Raw genomic sequence first — 17,302 nt, 5'->3', positions numbered from 1 at the left:
ATTTTTTGGAACAAGAATAATATTTCAGTGCCTTGACTGAATAAGTGTGCACACCCTTTATAAAGAGGGTTGTAACTCTTGAAATGTCCTCGTTCCTTTGCAGCCCATGCATGCTGACACAGCTACTTACTTGTGGACCTCCAGCTGACCTGTATAAATACTGTATAGATGAGAGAGATCTACTTAGATGAGAGGAGCATGATGGAGTATCGAAAACTTGAAAAAGCTCTCGCAGTTAGATTCTGTGTTCTTCTTGTTCCACAGATATGTTTTTAATGTTCTTTTTCTTTTGAAGATCTCTCATGTTTGTTTCTTTTTTTATAGTTATTAGACTACTACAGGGATTTACCTAGCTTCCTGGAAGACTTCTCATTTTGTGGTTGTTGTGTTTTCGAGTTGCAATTTGGTTTCTATTGATAGGACCCCACGCATTATTGTTGGACTAGTTAACTTTAGTTATTACATTCTACCTGAAAATATCTCAAAAACTACTGCTCTGTTTTTCTTTTTTTAAAAGGCACAGGCAATGTTTGTTTTTTTTCCTGAGGCTGATTGGTATCTACAACATGTCAGTTGCAACAAACATGGCCGCTGAAATTTGTCAGCAGCTCTGTACTAAACCTGTTCTCAATTGCAACAAATCTAAAATAACAGCTGTTGCCCATTAGATGTTACTGAAGCCTCTTCGCAGGGTTTAAGCAACCGAGTAGCGGAGTAAGTGGAACAAGAGATCACATTTGAACTGTTGTGAATATAGTGGAAATAATATAGTCACTAGATAACAAGCTTATGCACCAATCACTTGAAAAATATTTTTATATTTAACTAAAATTGCTTTCCAGACACTACAACTATTCACAATGAATTTTATCAATACATTTCTTAATGAAACGTATATTTTATTCATAATTAACTTTAATGTTTATCTTAATAAGTAGTATTACATGTACAGCCTTTAATATGCAATAGTAAATTTTCAAGTGTCCTGGGGAGGGAAGAAAACTGAAATGAAGGAAATACATATTTAAAGGGGGTGTAAGTCTTAAATGTGTTCTGTCATATCTGGGCATTTGAATAGATTTATTGTATAATTTATTGTGATTTCACTCGTGTTTCACTTGTGTTTCTCAGAACCCTCAAATTACGTTGGTGATTTGAGGGTACAAAAAATATGTTGTACTGTACGGGCAAATATAAGGTTATGTAAAAAAAATACATATCACACTTTTGAACATGATTATAGAAAATGTTACAACACGCAAGTCCTTATACTCAAGAAGCTGATGGGCGGGCAAAAGTAAAAAAACAGGCTTGAACAGTTCAATCGAGACGACAAATCCACATCGCAAAGGCAAAAACGAGGTCAGAAACAAGCGAGAATCCAGGAAGCAATGATGAGTTCAAACCTAAAGTACGGGCACTAGGAAGCTCCAAAGAGAATCCGAATTAGGGAGGGATGGTGAGGGAAAAGAGGAGGGCTAAAGTAGTGATGGGAGTGAAAGGGGTAGGAAGATTAGCTGTGGCATGCGCATCTGTTTAAGTGGGTGTGCGTGGGAATTTGCTCGAGCGGGTGGAATGTGTAACAATATACTTTAGAAATTACATGCAGATAACAAAAATGGTTTAAAAAACTTTATTGCAAAACAAAATTCTAATGACATTTATAAAAATGTTACAATCAAAAGTGGTACATTCAGAATTATACATCAATGATTTTTTTCCCTAATTTCTGAAACATCAAATTATAAAAAAAAGAAGTAAGGCTGAGCAGAAATGGGATGTTCAAGCCTCCGTGTTGTAAAACACAAGCTGCAGGTACTGTAGACACAGACACAGAGGACAATATGGAAACAGTGAAGTGAAGTGGACTCAGGTCACAGACAGTGTCAGTGTGGAAACAGTGGAGTGAAGTGGACTCAGGTCACAGACAGTGTCAGTGTGGAAACAGTGGAGTGAAGTGGACTCAGGTCACAGACAGCGTCAGTGTGGAAACAGTGGAGTGAAGTGGACTCAGGTCACAGACAGTGTCAGTGTGGAAACAGTGGAGTGAAGTGGACTCAGGTCACAGACGGTGTCAGTGTGGAAACAGTGGAGTGAAGTGGACTCAGGTCACAGACGGTGTCAGTGTGGAAACAGTGGAGTGAAGTGGACTCAGGACACAGACAGTGTCAGTGTGGAAACAGTGGAGTGAAGTGGACACAGGTCACAGACAGTGTCAGTGTGGAAACAGTGGAGTGAAGTGGACACAGGTCACAGACAGTGTCAGTGTGGAAACAGTGGAGTGAAGTGGACTCAGGTCACAGTGTCAGTGTGGAAACAGTGGAGTGAAGTGGACACAGGTCACAGACAGTGTCAGTGTGGAAACAGTGGAGTGAAGTGGACACAGGTCACAGACAGTGTCAGTGTGGAAACAGTGGAGTGAAGTGGACTCAGGTCACAGTGTCAGTGTTGAAACACTGGAGTGAAGTGGACTCAGGTCACAGACAGTGTCAGACAGTCTCAGTGCTCAGAGCTGCTGTAAGACTGTGTTGGTAAAACTCTTATGTGTCTAGACCTGCAGGAGGAGCTTGTCCCAGACAGCCCTGTCAGTCTCACAGTACCCATCCTCTCCCTGAGACTCGTCCCCAACGTCATCGTAGTCAGTCCTGTCAGGGGCAGGGGCTCCTTCTTCAGAAGGCAGAGTGGGCAGGACCCTGTCAGTGTGGGGGACACCTGGCAGAGAGACACAGATATAATAGCTGATATAGAGTCATTCCTGTCCATCAGCTGTCCTCTGCCTGTCCCCGCTGAAGAGATAAAGCTGCTTAAAAAAAAGAATAAGACCTTCAGTAACATTTCTCTCTTTGTGAACCTGGATGCTACAAAATGAATGGTAATCTATCTCCCTGTTCTTAAAATGCTCCCACTAACCAGGAGAGGCAGTTTTTAGCCAAGGGAATCTCAGAACAATTAAAGTTTCTAGAAACAATTGAATGGCAAGCTCTCTTAATGAGGTACAGATATTAAACACCAAACTGGTCTTTACATTTGATCTGGACAAGGAGTTCTCACCTTTTGTCTTTCTTGGACTATTAATTGACACTTAATCATGCAACCTAACTTAACTAAAGTAAACCGATGTAAACGTTATGTTGCTTTGTTCACTGAATCTCACATCCCTACATCTTAGCATACATCTCCTTGCTTTGAAGGCCCGGAGAATTGGAAATGTTGACAATAGCCAGGTGTATCTAGATTTTTTAAAACACTTCCATAGTCACAATAGTATAGTGAATGAACGTTTTAAGTCGTCGTAATAATCAGAGATTGTAACAGTACATTGTAAGAGTATTTGCTGATTTTATGAACCAATCTAAATAAACAATATACCATTTATTGATAGAAGCATTACATGATCTGGAGTGATACAAATGGCTGTTAGTGGAGTAATGGTTGGATTAAACAGAATAGTTTTTACAATATTGTAGTCAAAAGCCTTGAAGTAAGTAAGTAATTTTCCATATATAATTGTATCTTTTAGGAAGAATTGATCATTTAGAGCTCTTCTCGTCCAGTTAGTGTTTATTTGCTGGTGTGAAATTAGGTTGAAACTACTTTCTACTGACAGAGGTTAGTGCAGGCTGGTACAGGGCATACTCATGAGTCTCATTTATTATAACTCACCTGACACAGTGTCTGGGCTCTGGGGTACAGTGATGGCATCGTCATAGTACTCTGGAGCCTCTTCTGTCACAGAGGACATCAGCTCCCCTGAACCACACACTGTCACACATCAGATTTAAAATTAAAGAGATCTGGCAACCTAACTCTATAATACATTTCAAGCTAATTTCAGATTTTTATTGAGATGGTGAATAACAACAGGGCCACCTTAATCAGGACAGAGAGAGCAATGCTGTGAACCTTTGTGAAACATCTAAAGAGTTTCATCTGGACACGGGCAGCAGAATAACCCAGAGAATAATCCAGTGTGATGAGCTGTGTAGTGCACAGAGAGAGCCAGACTCATTGGGATTGGTGCACGGTTTCTCTCTGTAGGACTGGACTGAAATGACTCACCTGAGAAGGCATCTGGGCTCTGAGGTACAGTTACAGCATCATCATAGTATCCTGGAGCCTCTTCTTTCACAGAGGACATCAGCTCTCCTGAACCACACAGAGACAGGTTTACTGTTCCATATCAGATTTAAAATACAGGAGACCTGGGAATCTGATTATATAATACATTTCAAATTAACTCTATTTTGTTTAAATTAAAATGGTGAATGACAACAGAGTAGCCTGTTTCAGAAGAGAGAGCAATGCTGTGAATCGTTGTTAAATATCTGAAGAGGAGCTGGAGAATGGCAGCAGAATAACCCAGAGAATAATCCAGACCTATCCACTTCCATAATAAATATAAAACTATTCCTAGATTTGGACTTATTTTGGCAGAGTGAAGATACTGAAGAGGAGCTGGACACTGGCAGCACAGTGACCCAGACTGATAGTTCAGAGCTGAGAGCATAGAGAGTCAGTTTAATGTGACCGTTGCTGAGTAAATGATAACTCTGTATTCTGAGGTTGAGATAAAAGAGAGAATAGAGAGAGTCAGACTCACTGGGTTTGGTGCAGGGTTTCTCTTTGGGACTGGACTGAAATAACCAACCTGACAAAGCGTCTGGACTCTGAGGTACAGTTACAGCATCATCATAGTGCTCTGGGATCTCTTCTTTCAGAGAGGTTATCGATTCTCCTGAACCACACAGAGACACAGAGAATGTACACTTCAACTCTGACTTACTTCACCACAGTGCTGCAATCACTTTAAACACTGATGTTCATAAGAACTGCAGAGTAAAATGTGTTTTCCATGTAGTTATAGTAAAGTGTAATTCTAAATGCTTTGTGAGATAAAATTAAGACAAGACTCCAGGGTGAGTCTTATAAACAGCCATCAAGAGAATCTTTAATAATTAAGTCAGAATGTTGGTGTTAGTATCTCATCTGAAAGGTGGTTTCTCCTGCCTTCAGTTTCCCAGTCATCATTCTGGGACAACGATCCTGAATTCTGCTCCTGAGGGAAATGGTAACTGTTGCATCAACACTAGTTAGAGCTGCATCCTAACTATTCCTTAAAGGTATCCTCTCCCTCTACTGATAAAGACTAGTTTTGTTTTGTCTTAGCCTCTGTGATCTGTTAAGATCAGGCCAGCATTAGGCAACACTGAAGAACAGAGTTAATAAGGTGTCAAACAACGGAGGTTACAGTATATTTTTCAGATTCAGAATTTTCTACACAAGTTCTCTAGATTTCAGCCTGGTTTGGGATGAGAGTGAGTACTGGACTGAAGACACCCCCACACACACTGAGCCCCCTGACTCCATCTCCCCTCACCTGATACTGGGTCTCCCTCACTGTCCTCCACATCATCGTATCCTGAGGGCAGCTCGTCAGAGAAGAATCTCCCTGTGAACAGGAGGACAGATCAGTAATACCTGCAGTCAGACAGCAGCTTCACTGTCCTCTACTGGCTGTTCCCACTGTGTGAGAAGCCAGAGTGTGAAAAGTAACACAGAGTTTGTTTTTAGATCAGGGACAGTGCTGTGCTGATTTTCGTTACTCATGTTGACATACCTCTTGAGAAAGAAACCACTGTCTGAAACCAGTGTGGTGAGATATTCTACAAGTGTAAGTCCTCAAATCTTCCTCAGAGGGTGGAGACCAATCACACCCTCTGTACACTCTCTCCACTCACCTCTCCTGGGGGCGCTGTAGGTTCCCTCTCTGGCCGGTTTGTGCTCTATTTCCTCATAAACAGCATCATGATAGGGGGTGTGTGCTCCCTTAGATAGGGCTGTGTTAGGAAACAAACACTCAGGGTTAACATGCAGTGAGGGGAATATAAGGTATTTAATTGGGTGCTAAACCTTTTCTTGGGCATCTGTGCACATAAATATTATATTATATATTATATATTATATATTATATATTATATATTATATATTATATATTATACACATCTGCAAATTTCTACAGATCTCCATCTTAGAGTAAAATCCACATATCAGTTTCATGTGAGTGATAGTACTGACCACCAGAGGTCACTAGTTCCCTCCCTACCTTTCCTCAGCTTCCTGTTATGGATCAGCTGCCACACTAACAGGGCAAACACCACAAAAAGCAGAGCCCCCAGTGGCAGGAGGACCGGGAGCGAGACGGAGAGGCCTCCCAGCAGCTGTGTCTGGGGTGTTGTCCTCGTGCTGCCTGAGGGAGAGGGACACAGATCAGAAAATAATCTTCTGTGTTTTAATCTTTAATCTCAGTAGTGATCTCATCTGGACAGAGATTAGAAACTGGAGAATTTACCTGTTTCCACAGAAGAAGTGCTGGTGGAAGTAGGAAGAGCTATAATAGAAGATAAAATGTTTTTTGATGAGGAGATTCACAATAATTCTCTTTATTTCTTGACAGAAATGAAACAGAGAGGCTATAGTTTATAGAGAGCAGTACTTCTGAAAACCATGCAGTTTGCCAGCAGCATCATTTAGACAAACCGAAATGTCTCTTATTCCCTTCTGTCAACTGCATTACCTGTTGTCACTGGATGACTTTGAGATCCCCAACCTGAAAAAAAAAGGAGAAGGGATGGGTCGAGATTCAGAGAGTATTTAATAGCCATAAGGGCTCATACTAATTATATTTCTAATAGGCAGAATTTGTGTTGGCTTCTTCATTATTATTTACATCTGTATTCCTGTACTGAGAGCAGCCCTGAACACGCTGGGAGCTCCAGCTGCTCCCACTCACCTGTACAGGTGACCCCAGCGTCCTCCTTGTGCAGACAGTCGCTCTGTCCCAGGGGAGGGTGCCAACAGTCCCACAAGTGAAGCTCACTGCCCCTGCAGTTCACCTTGTCCAGCCAGATGGTGCCATCCCCTGGTCCAAATGATGCGTTTCCCACTGCACTCACTGCATCTCCACAGCCCAGCTGTCTGCAGACCACCTGGGCATCCTGCAGGTCCCAGGAATCATCACAGACTGTCCCCCAGGAGCCATTGTGATAAACCTCCACCCTCCCAGAGCAGGCATCTCTTCCTCCAACCAGCCTGAGGGGCCAGTAGTCTAGAGAACAAAACAAATCTGATTAACAGACATAGAGATACAGTACAAACCCAACCAGCCTGAGGAGCCAGTAGTCCAGAGATTGTTTTGACACATCTTATCAACATCAAAGCAAAATACATCTCGACTACTGTCTGGTTTAGAGCACTGACTTTATTTGTTATTTGTGAAAAAAATGTAAGAACTGATTTATTTTATCAACATACAGATACATTTTGTAAACTCACTTGAACATGTGTCCTGGCCTGAGGCTGTGGAACAGGATTTGAAACTCCGGGGCACAGACTTCTTCTCTTCATCTAAAAGAAGGAAAACCCTGTTAATTTAAGATTAATAACCTTTATACTGGACATGAAGACATTAAGGAACAAGTAATAGGTTTACTAGGCTGCTCCCACCTGAACTATGTTGACATTAATGAGTATTGAAGAAAGATGTGAAGATGGGGGTTTTTAATCCTTTCTGTATGAGGTTTAGACTTCTAAGTCACAAGCTGGGGTTTATGGCAGGAAAGGGGGTTAACTGATAAGGATTGCAGATGCAAGCTAGGAACCCCCCTGGGTGTAATCTTAAACTGACCATTTCTCAAGAACATCGTAAACTGGCCAAATACCATGATCCCCCCTCTTTACCATCAGACCGAGTGACGTCAGAAACGGAGAAGAAAACACTATATAACCCAAAAGTTTGTAACAGTACGGCGAACAATACTTCGGTTTTGTTGTTTCTTGCGGGAAACAAGACTTCGGCTTTATTGTTCCTTGCATGCAATAAACTAATCTGTTTTACTTCATCTCGGGATCAAGAACCTTATTTCTTCTGTTACAACAGTATCATGTCTGAGTATGAGAGTATGTTAGCTGCAAGTATGAGTACTCATGCAGTCATTACATCTTCTTTTGTCTTTCGTATTATATATTTTTTTACTTTCATTTTTTAATGTGTTGTACGGATTCTGTATATAACACATATTGCTTCTTGAAAATGCTGTGACTGCCAGATCTAAAACAATAAAATAGGAAAACTGTGTGAATGTCTGAAGACATTTGTAAGGCATATTGCTTGGTAAACTGCTGGATTTAAAGTTCCATACTCTGGGATTAGGGATTAGAAACTCTGGAATCTGCTCATAAAACTAACATTCAGCACTTTTTGACAGCTCACCGTATTTCTTAATTAGCAGATTGTTTATTCTTTTAAACTGGAAATAATCAGTAATGGATAAGACTAAACTAACATTGTGTGACTCAAAATAAACACCACATATACAGAACATTATTTGCTAGGGATAAGCAATATAAAATCAGCAATCAATTCACTTATACAACTATTGCTATTGCTCTCTGGCAACAGTTACCGGTTGTGTACAGATCAAACATTTTGGCATCATTTCTCTTCAATGAGTCACTCTTGGTGTTATGATAACAACGAAGAGCGACTCGGCCCAGAAACAACTAAACGTAGCCAGCAACTGTTTTTTGTGCGGAGACAAACATTTCCCTCTTAGACTTGCTTATATCGTTTTCAACATGTTCAAACACGTTCAATCCCCTTTTTTTTAGGCAAACAGAGGGTCTGTTATCGGTCATTTCTGGGATAATGCGACAGGAACAGAGACATGTTACGAGCTTTGCATGTGGTAGAGCTGTGCATTTAACGGGGCTCGGTGTGTTACAATGTCATTAAAATAAATCACGTCACGCCCCTCTGCTGTATGGACGCAGTCCATCCTCAGCTTCACCTGGTATCTGCGTGAAAAAATCCCCCAATGTTGATCCCAATGTTTCTGCAGAGATCAAGAACAAGGGGCAGATTCCTCGTTTAAGCATCGCGAATCCTTAATCCTTTTTCTTTGAAATCCAGCACGGAAATGACAGAACAACTAGCTTGATTAACTAACCAAAAAAAAGTCGCCTACTAAATGACTACAGCTCATCTGTATTCAAAACAGGTTTCCATGTCAACCACTGTAATAAACAGCATACGGCCACACCGCGACGGTTTGGAGCCAAGCCAAATAATGCTGAAACAGCACAGCTGCAGCGATGTCTGGGCAAAAAGGTAAGAGATACCAGATCGCCTTTCACGTCTGTTGGGCTGTGTCCAGTTTTGTACTGTGGAGAGTAATAGTTGTAACAATAGATGGTGTGAGAGAAATCTAGCCCTGACATCAGGTTCCTTTGCCAGCAGCCATATCACCCTGCAACTCACCACTGGCAGCCCCCCCCCCCCCCCACTGAAACTCAGCAGGTGTGAGCTTGGTCAGTACCTGGATGGGAGATCCCTGGGAAAAACTAAGGTTGCTGCTAGAAGAGGTGTTAGTGGGGCCAGCAGGGGATGCTCATCCTGCGGTTTATGTGGGTCCTAATGCCCCGGCATAGTGACGGGGACAGAAAAGTGGAGTGTCCAGAAAAGCACTATATAAGTGTAAGCAATTATTATAATTATAATTTATTATAATTAAGACATTTAAAATTCTCTTGAACCTCAAAGTATTTTATCTGTTTTTTCTTTGATAATAATGACAGGCATGTTAGTCTGATTGTAATAAAAGCCACTAGGAACAGTTTTTGTGAAACTAATCAATTATTGACGTATTTAGGTGTCAATGTTTTACCCACCATTTTTGTGTGAAGACAGATTTATGTCAAATTAGGTTCTGAGCCATCCCACCATAATCTTAACCTTCAACGTCTTGCTGTCCAACACAGGCCGTGGACAAAAACAGTGAAACACTGGGCTATCTATTTAATTTATAAGTCATGATCTGGAGTCCTTACCTGAGCAGGTGATCAGAGCCACTTCAGAGTCTGTGCACTGGGTCTGATTCCAGGCAGAGGAGGGGCAGTGCCACAGCGTGGAGTCGTGAGGGCGGCGTTTAAATTCATCAAGCCAGTGAGGAGCGGAGTCCCGTCTGGGGGCTGAATCGACGACACGCCCACTCTTCCCACAGTTCAGCTCCTGACAGATCAGACTCACTGTGTCCTCACTCATGCTATTTGAGCACACGTTGCCCCAGGTGCCATTGTAGAAAATCTCCAGCTGACCAGAACAGCCCTCGGCCAGTCGCAGCTCCTTGAACTCTGGGGACACACAAGTGGACAGACTGAGAGAACCCTGCTCTGAACTGACACAGACTTCTAGATTAAAGACCTCAGATAGAAACAGTGTGTCTGCTAAGTCTATTGTGACACTAGAGGATTTCATAATCTTTTCTTTTCTCCAAAATCATATTAATGGAACAGAATGCTCTTTCTCAACAGAAAACAATACATTGGTAACTTTTTTTAAATCAATGTCAAGCATCAGTCTGGCACTAGTATCTCTTTATTCTGTAAATTACAATCCAAATTGAGAATCTTTGGATTATTATGTCAAGCACCCTATTACTATTACAGTAAAAGTATTATTTTCACATTACTGTCCCTGTTCTTGTCTTGACCAGGAGATACTGTACAATACTCCTGGTAGTTAACACCCTACTGTATGAAAACGTCATGGTGTGATATGAGTCCTGTACCTGAACACACCACTCCCACATCCTCCTTGTGTCCAAAGTCATGTTGTCCCCACCCTGCTGACGGACACTCCCACAGAGATGACTCGTTCCCCAGACAGCCCACTATGTTCAGCCAGATGGCTCCAGTTCCCTGGCTGAAGGAGGCTGGCACTGGAGCACTGAGGGCCGTCCCACACTGGAGCTGCCTGCACACCACCTGAGAGTCTGCCAGGTCCCAGGAGTCATCGCAGACTGTCCCCCAGGATAAACCTCCAGCCTCCCAGCACAGTCACTACCTGCCCCAACCAGCCTGAGGGAGCGCTGGGCTGGGAGAGAGACAATACCCAGTGATATAAACACATATACAGTATACAGTATATATAAACATTACTGACAGTTGGTCTAGGAGCAGAAAATCAGAGGTAAGGGGCCAATGGTCAGAAGTCAATGCAGTACTAAGAGATCACTGTGACCTCTAGTGGGAGATAATTTGCTGAACATCAGCTAAGGGGCAGCAGATGCAGTGCAAGCAGCTTTTATGTCCTGCTGCCTCACAGAGCCTGACTGTGTGTGTTAGAGAGGTTGAGAGGGACAGTGTTGAAAAACTCCACACACACCTGCTGCCTCACAGTGCCAGAGTCTGAAATGAGTAACAGAGATGTCAACGCACACTGAGAGCCCTGGAGATACAGAACAAGGACCAGTTCATACCTGCTGTTACTTAGGAAGGAACAGAGGAAGATGGGTAACCTGTCAAACACATAGAGAGGGAAAGCAGTGTGAGCTATATGTGAATCAAACAAGTTAACATCAGTAATGAAACTAAAATTAAAACAACACTGATTAATGACAAAATTAGTCATTAGTCTCCCTTTACCTGTGCCAAGTGAGTCGTTGCTGCTTTTCAAGTCTGTAAAAGAGAATGAAGGAGCTCATTACTGTCCACAGGAGTGGTTTCACCAGTGGAGTGTCAGTTGTGTGGCACAAAAATTACTTTGATAAACCTTGACCTCCGGATTCCCTCTTTATACTAGTACAGCACCCTGCATAATTAGGCTCTGGGTTAATGGATTAATTGCAGAGATCAGGCATTAATTACAATATACTGAGTTCCAGGACATTCTTTCATTGGTGATCTGAATAACAAATATACACTTGATTTCTACTCCTCACTGTATTTGTATGCACTGTATATATCTACTCTTCTGAAAGAAAATTACACAGCAACCTAATAACCACTTTGGAGAAATTTTGAGTTATATATGTTGATAATACACTGAAATGGATTAAGAAAAGAAATTCAAACATCTCTATCCTTTTACTGCGGTATGTAACAGAGCAGTTATTCGGTCAACCATGAAGATAGTGTGCTGCTGTGTATAAGCAGAGGGGGTGTCATTTTATCAAATGATTCTCACCAGAGCAGATGACTCCTGCGTCCTGTCCATGAGAGCACCCTGCTCTCCCCCATGAAGAGACAGCACAGTGTGAGAGATGGCTCTCATTGCCCTGGCACTCAAACACATCAGCCAATACTGGTCCACTGCCTTGTCCAAACCAGGCCTGTCCTGGAGCTGCTACAGCCTCCCCACAGCCCAGCTGCTGGCAGAGAACACTGGCATCTCTCAGGTCCCAGTAGAGATCACACACTGTCCCCCAGTCCCTGAAGAGCCACTGTAACTCCACTCGGCCAGAGCAGGAGTCTGAGCCGTTCACCAGCCTGAACCTTTGGTATCCTGCAGACAGGACAGGGGGAGAGCAGACACAGTGTCACAACACAACGAAATCTCCCTGCAACATCTAGCAGTGATCCTCAACTCTGCCTTCAAGTATACAGTAAACCTTCAATAGAGTACTAGTGATCAATAGGACTAGAGCTCTTCACTGATTAAACCCACAGTACAGACTCAGACAGAGATATAGTGGTGATGAATGAGGCGTATACAACTTTTCACTGATTAAACAGCTGAATTCAGGAGCAAAACAGAACAGGTCTAAGTTATATTTATTTTTATTTTTTATTTTAGAGAACAAAACGAAACCATTTTACATATAATTACTATTACTCAGCCTTACTTATATGTTTCAAGAAAAAAACTGGAGGAGATACTCAGAGCCCCTGTATCAAATAACACAGGGCTGCTATTTTTGTTGAAGGTGCCAATCTTTAAATTTTAATTCTCCATCTGGAGTTAATTCCCCATCTTCAGTATAATGCCGCCCATATTACAATAAGACAGAGCAGCTAAGAGGTTAGAGGACCAATCTTCAATAGCAATATCATTGAATAACTTGACAAAGCCAACAGAAGTTGCTCTTTTTAATTTCTATTTAGGTACAAATCAGTATTGAGAACTCATCCCACAATTCCATTCTGGGCTCATCTGTATCAGACTGATAGTTACTCCACCACCAAGAATCTGCCCCTGGGCCAGCTGGTACAGCACCTGGACACACAGCCCACTGCAGCACTGAGGTCTACAACACTGAGCTCACAATACCATGAAAACCCATTAAAATATACCTGAAATTCACCGGATCCACTGACACCTGACACCAAAATACCATTAAAACACACCTGAAATGACTGACCACATCCACTGACAGCTGTTGAGAAGGTATTTCACCCCACAGCCCACTGGAACCCATGCAGACTCTCATTTCACCAGTGTTAAAACAATATAGACACAGTGAAGCATTTACAGACGCAGTGACCACAAACAGGATGAGCTCAGAATGACAGAAATAGAGACACTTTCTGTTGTCCTGGTGTACAAACACATGAAAAAATGAGTTTTCTCAAACTGAAGAGTCATGTGCTAAATGTATGCTTTGTCCTTAATATGATTATGGAAATAATTATCAGAAAAATAAATATTATTTATATTTATTTATTTATTCCCTATATTTATAATTGCTATATAATTCATGTTTTATTAGGATATCTATATTTTTTAAGAATATTCCTTGCTAATAGTAGACAGTAAGAGAGCAGGAGCAATAACAGTAGAGAAAAAGTAAAAGATAGGTGGTTGAAATTTTTTATAGTTTGGATTTATAATAGAGACACACAGTGACAGTGAGGAGTGTTGTCAGTGAGAAGCTCTCAACAGGAGAGGAGCAGTGGGAATGGGAGGATGGACAGATGGATCATGATAATGGACTCTCGATCAGTGGAGGAGTTTTAAATGTCTCAGTATTGGAGACTGGAGAGAGTCTGTGTCTCTTACCTGAACACCTCACTCCAGCATCATAGCTATGAGGAAAGCTATACTGTTTCATTTCACTTTTACCACACTCCCTCAGTGCAGACTCTGACCCGCTGCAGGAAACAGCACCCAACAGGATTGATCCAGACCCTGGTCCAAAGTGAGCTCCTCCTCGTGCTGAAACAGCAGATCCACAGCCCAGCTGTCTGCACACCACTGCAGCATCATCCAGATCCCAATTAAAACTAAGTACTGTTCCCCACTCTCCTTTATAGTGAATCTCCACTGTCCCCTCACAGGGACTGGCTCCATTCACCAGCCTCACATCAGCTCTGCCTGGAGACAGATAAAAGTATTATTACCATATCCAGAGTATATTTAACATAGGAACAAGTAAAAGTTTATTCCATACTTAAAAGAAAAGAAAGGAGACTCAACACTTCAGCGCTGGAGCCTTGTTCACATCCCAAGAAGGCTCCACAGCCACAACATTCTGTCTCCTTTCAGCATGGAAAAAAATCTTTACTTTCTTTGCAGACTACGCATGCTGACACAGATACTTACTTTAACTAGTAGAGGATATTTTGTATATTTATATTTAATGTATATATTGTATATATATAGTTCAGGTGGGTAGCAGGATCAGCATGCATAGGCTGCAAAGGAACAAGTAATATGTTTATTCCATACTGAAAAGAGAAGAGAGAAAACACAACATTTTGGCTGTGGAGACTTCAGGTGTGAGATCACTTCAGGTGTGGTCTTAAATCTGAAGAAGGCTCCACGGCCGAAATGTTGTTTTCTTTCTTCTATTTTCAGCATGGAATAAACTTATTACTTACATATATATAGTATATTAATACATTTTCAAAATATGTCATATAATTAAAATTTCTTTAACCTGTTTAACTGGATTGCTAGTCCATCTGCCAGTGAACAAGAAACAGAGGACACGCAGAAAATGAAACACAGAAGGTCTACTAAATCCACTAAGTCATCTTCAGTAAAATACAGAAAGTCCGCTCTCTGCCATTTCAGACCCTGACTGTGTGTGAGATACTGGAGAGTCTAGCAGCACAGTGACTGTGTGTGAGATACTGGAGAGTCTAGCACACAGTGACTGTGTGTGAGATACTGGAGAGTCTAGCAGCACAGTGACTGTGGGTGAGATACTGGTGAGTCTAGCAGCACAGTGACTGTGTGAGATACTGGAGAGTCTAGCAGCACAGTGACTGTGTGTGAGATACTGGAGAGTAGAGCAGCACAGTGACTGTGTGTGAGATACTGGAGAGTCTAGCACACAGTGACTGTGTGTGAGATACTGGAGAGTCTAGCAGCACAGTGAGTGTGTGTGAGATACTGGAGAGTCTAGCAGCACAGTGACTGTGTGTGAGATACTGGAGAGTCTAGCAGCACAGTGACTGTGTGTGAGATACTGGAGAGTCTAGCAGCACAGTGACTGTGTGTGAGAAACTGGAGAGTCTAGCAGCACAGTGACTGTGTGTGAGATACTGGAGAGTCTAGCAGCACAGTGACTGTGTGTGAGATACTGGAGAGTCTAGCAGCACAGTGATTGTGTGTGAGATACTGGAGAGTCTAGCACACAGTGACTGTGTGTGAGATACTGGAGAGTCTAGCACACAGTGATTGTATGTGAGATACTGGAGAGTCTAGCAGCACAGTAACTGTGTGTGAGATACTGGTGAGTCTAGCAGCACAGTGACTGTGTGAGATACTGGTGAGTCTAGCAGCACAGTGACTGTGTGTGAGATACTGGAGAGTCTAGCAGCACAGTGACTGTGTGTGAGATACTGGAGAGTCGAGCAGCACAGTGACTGTGTGTGAGATACTGGAGAGTCTGGCAGCACAGTGACTGTGTGTGAGATACTGGAGAGTCTGGCAGCACAGTGACTGTGTGTGAGATACTGGAGAGTCTGGCAGCACAGTGACTCTATGTGAGATACTGGAGAGTCTATCAGCACAGTGACTGTGTGTGAGATACTGGAGAGTCTAGCACACAGTGATTGTGTGTGAGATACTGGAGAGTCTATCAGCACAGTGACTGTGTGTGAGATACTGGTGAGTCTAGCAGTACAGTGACTGTGTGAGATACTGGTGAGTCTAGCAGCACAGTGACTGTATGTGAGATACTGGAGAGTCTAGCACACAGTGATTGTGTGTGAGATACTGGAGAGTCTAGCAGCACAGTGACTGTGTGTGAGATACTGGAGAGTCTATCAGCACAGTGACTGTGTGTGAGATACTGGAGAGCCTAGCACACAGTGATTGTGTGTGAGATACTGGAGAGTCTAGCAGCACAGTGACTGTGTGTGAGATACTGGTGAGTCTAGCACACAGTGACTGTGGGTGAGATACTGGAGAGTCTAGCAGCACAGTGACTGTGTGTGAGATACTGGTGAGTCTAGCAGCACAGTGACTGTATGTGAGATACTGGAGAGTCTAGCACACAGTGACTGTGTGTGAGATACTGGAGAGTCTAGCAGCACAGTGACTGTGTGTGAGATACTGGAGAGTCTAGCAGCACAGTGACTGTGTGTGTGATACTGTAGAGTCTAGCAGCACAGTGACTGTGTGTGAGATACTGTAGAGTCTAGCACACAGTGATTGTGTGTGAGATACTGGAGAGTCTAGCAGCACAGTGACTGTGTGTGAGATACTGGTGAGTCTAGCAGCACAGTGACTGTGTGTGAGATACTGGAGAGTCTATCAGCACAGTGACTGTGTGTGAGATACTGGAGAGTCTAGCACACAGTGATTGTGTGTGAGATACTGGAGAGTCTAGCAGCACAGTGACTGTGTGTGAAATACTGGAGAGTCTAGCACACAGTGACTGTGTGTGAAACATTGGAGAGAGCATGCTATTCTGTGCTTGTAGGGAACTTGGGTTTCCAGGTACCTCAGTTAGAAACATCTTTCCTGATGAGGGTGCATTTTATGGATAGGGATATAGGCTCCCATTAATCTTGTGGCTTCCAGGGTGCAGGGAGAGAAATCTAACTGCAGGTTACCTTTTATTTAAAAAGGTAGCTCATCTCCTATGTGGCCTCTGTAGACATTAAGAGTTTAATGCATAGTGAAGAAAGATACAAGATGTGAAGAAGGGGTTAACTGCTTTCTTTTTGCACAAGGACTTGACTTCTTGTGACCCAAGACATTCCAGGCTTTAAGTTATGTCAGAAATGGGGGTTAACTGATAAGAATTCCAGATGCCAGCTAGAACCCCCCCCAACCAAGAAAACATAAAACTGACCATTAAGAGTGGTCAAAGCCTGGGGGACTGTCCGAACACCGTGACCTCTCCCCATTACCATGGAAACGAAGTACGACAGAAGCGGACATTTCGTGCTATATAAACCCGAAGTTTTGTACCTGTATTTTGAACAATACTTCAGACTTATTGTTCCTTGCATGCAATAAACTCGCTTGTTTAAACTTAATCTCAGGTTCCAGAACTTATTTGTCTGTTAA

General features: G+C 42.4%; 1 protein-coding gene and 1 long non-coding RNA gene across 3 annotated transcripts; both read right to left on the bottom strand.

The window, feature by feature from the left end:
• Positions 1 to 1,617: 1,617 nt before the first annotated feature.
• On the bottom strand, positions 1,618 to 10,443 carry LOC148665994 (antigen WC1.1-like). Of its 2 annotated transcripts, XM_088631664.1 has the most exons (12): positions 9,886 to 10,443; positions 7,333 to 7,404; positions 6,791 to 7,105; positions 6,575 to 6,607; positions 6,350 to 6,388; positions 6,104 to 6,247; positions 5,739 to 5,837; positions 5,378 to 5,449; positions 4,649 to 4,735; positions 4,060 to 4,146; positions 3,664 to 3,762; positions 1,618 to 2,712 (listed from the first exon to the last, which is right to left on the bottom strand). In XM_088631664.1, exons 1-12 carry the CDS (start codon positions 10,310 to 10,312, stop codon positions 2,549 to 2,551), a joined length of 1,638 nt encoding a protein of 545 aa, XP_088487790.1. In that variant the 5' UTR covers positions 10,313 to 10,443; the 3' UTR covers positions 1,618 to 2,548. The 2 variants fall into 2 exon arrangements, with proteins under 2 accessions (XP_088487790.1, XP_088487789.1); XM_088631663.1 differs by lacking the exons at positions 1,618 to 2,712; positions 3,664 to 3,762; positions 4,060 to 4,146 and having other exon boundaries at positions 4,156 to 4,735.
• Positions 10,444 to 10,668: 225 nt separating this feature from the next.
• On the bottom strand, positions 10,669 to 12,421 carry LOC148665993 (uncharacterized). The gene is made up of 4 exons (XR_015936589.1): positions 12,023 to 12,421; positions 11,482 to 11,514; positions 11,316 to 11,354; positions 10,669 to 10,930 (listed from the first exon to the last, which is right to left on the bottom strand). It is a non-coding gene; the product is annotated as an uncharacterized LOC148665993 (long non-coding RNA).
• Positions 12,422 to 17,302: the final 4,881 nt, after the last annotated feature.

This window comes from Lepisosteus platostomus, chromosome 5, assembly GCF_059453375.1.
Source record: "Lepisosteus platostomus isolate fLepPlt1 chromosome 5, fLepPlt1.hap1, whole genome shotgun sequence".
Taxonomy (NCBI): Eukaryota; Metazoa; Chordata; class Actinopteri; order Semionotiformes; family Lepisosteidae; genus Lepisosteus; species Lepisosteus platostomus.
This window is presented reverse-complemented; position numbering and strand designations above follow the sequence as displayed.

Bases quoted from the DNA above. Each gene is read 5' to 3' on its own strand.
- LOC148665994 (XM_088631663.1), bottom strand. From the start codon at position 10,312: ATGAAATCCTCTAGTGTCACAATAGACTTAGCAGACACACTGTTTCTA. The intron at 7,106-7,332 runs GTGAGTTTACAA...TTTGTTCTCTAG, and splicing joins AGGCCAGGACACATGTTCAA to ACTACTGGCCCCTCAGGCTG. The intron at 4,736-5,377 runs GTGAGGGGAGAT...TGTGTGGTTCAG, and splicing joins TGAGGGAGACCCAGTATCAG to GAGAATCGATAACCTCTCTG.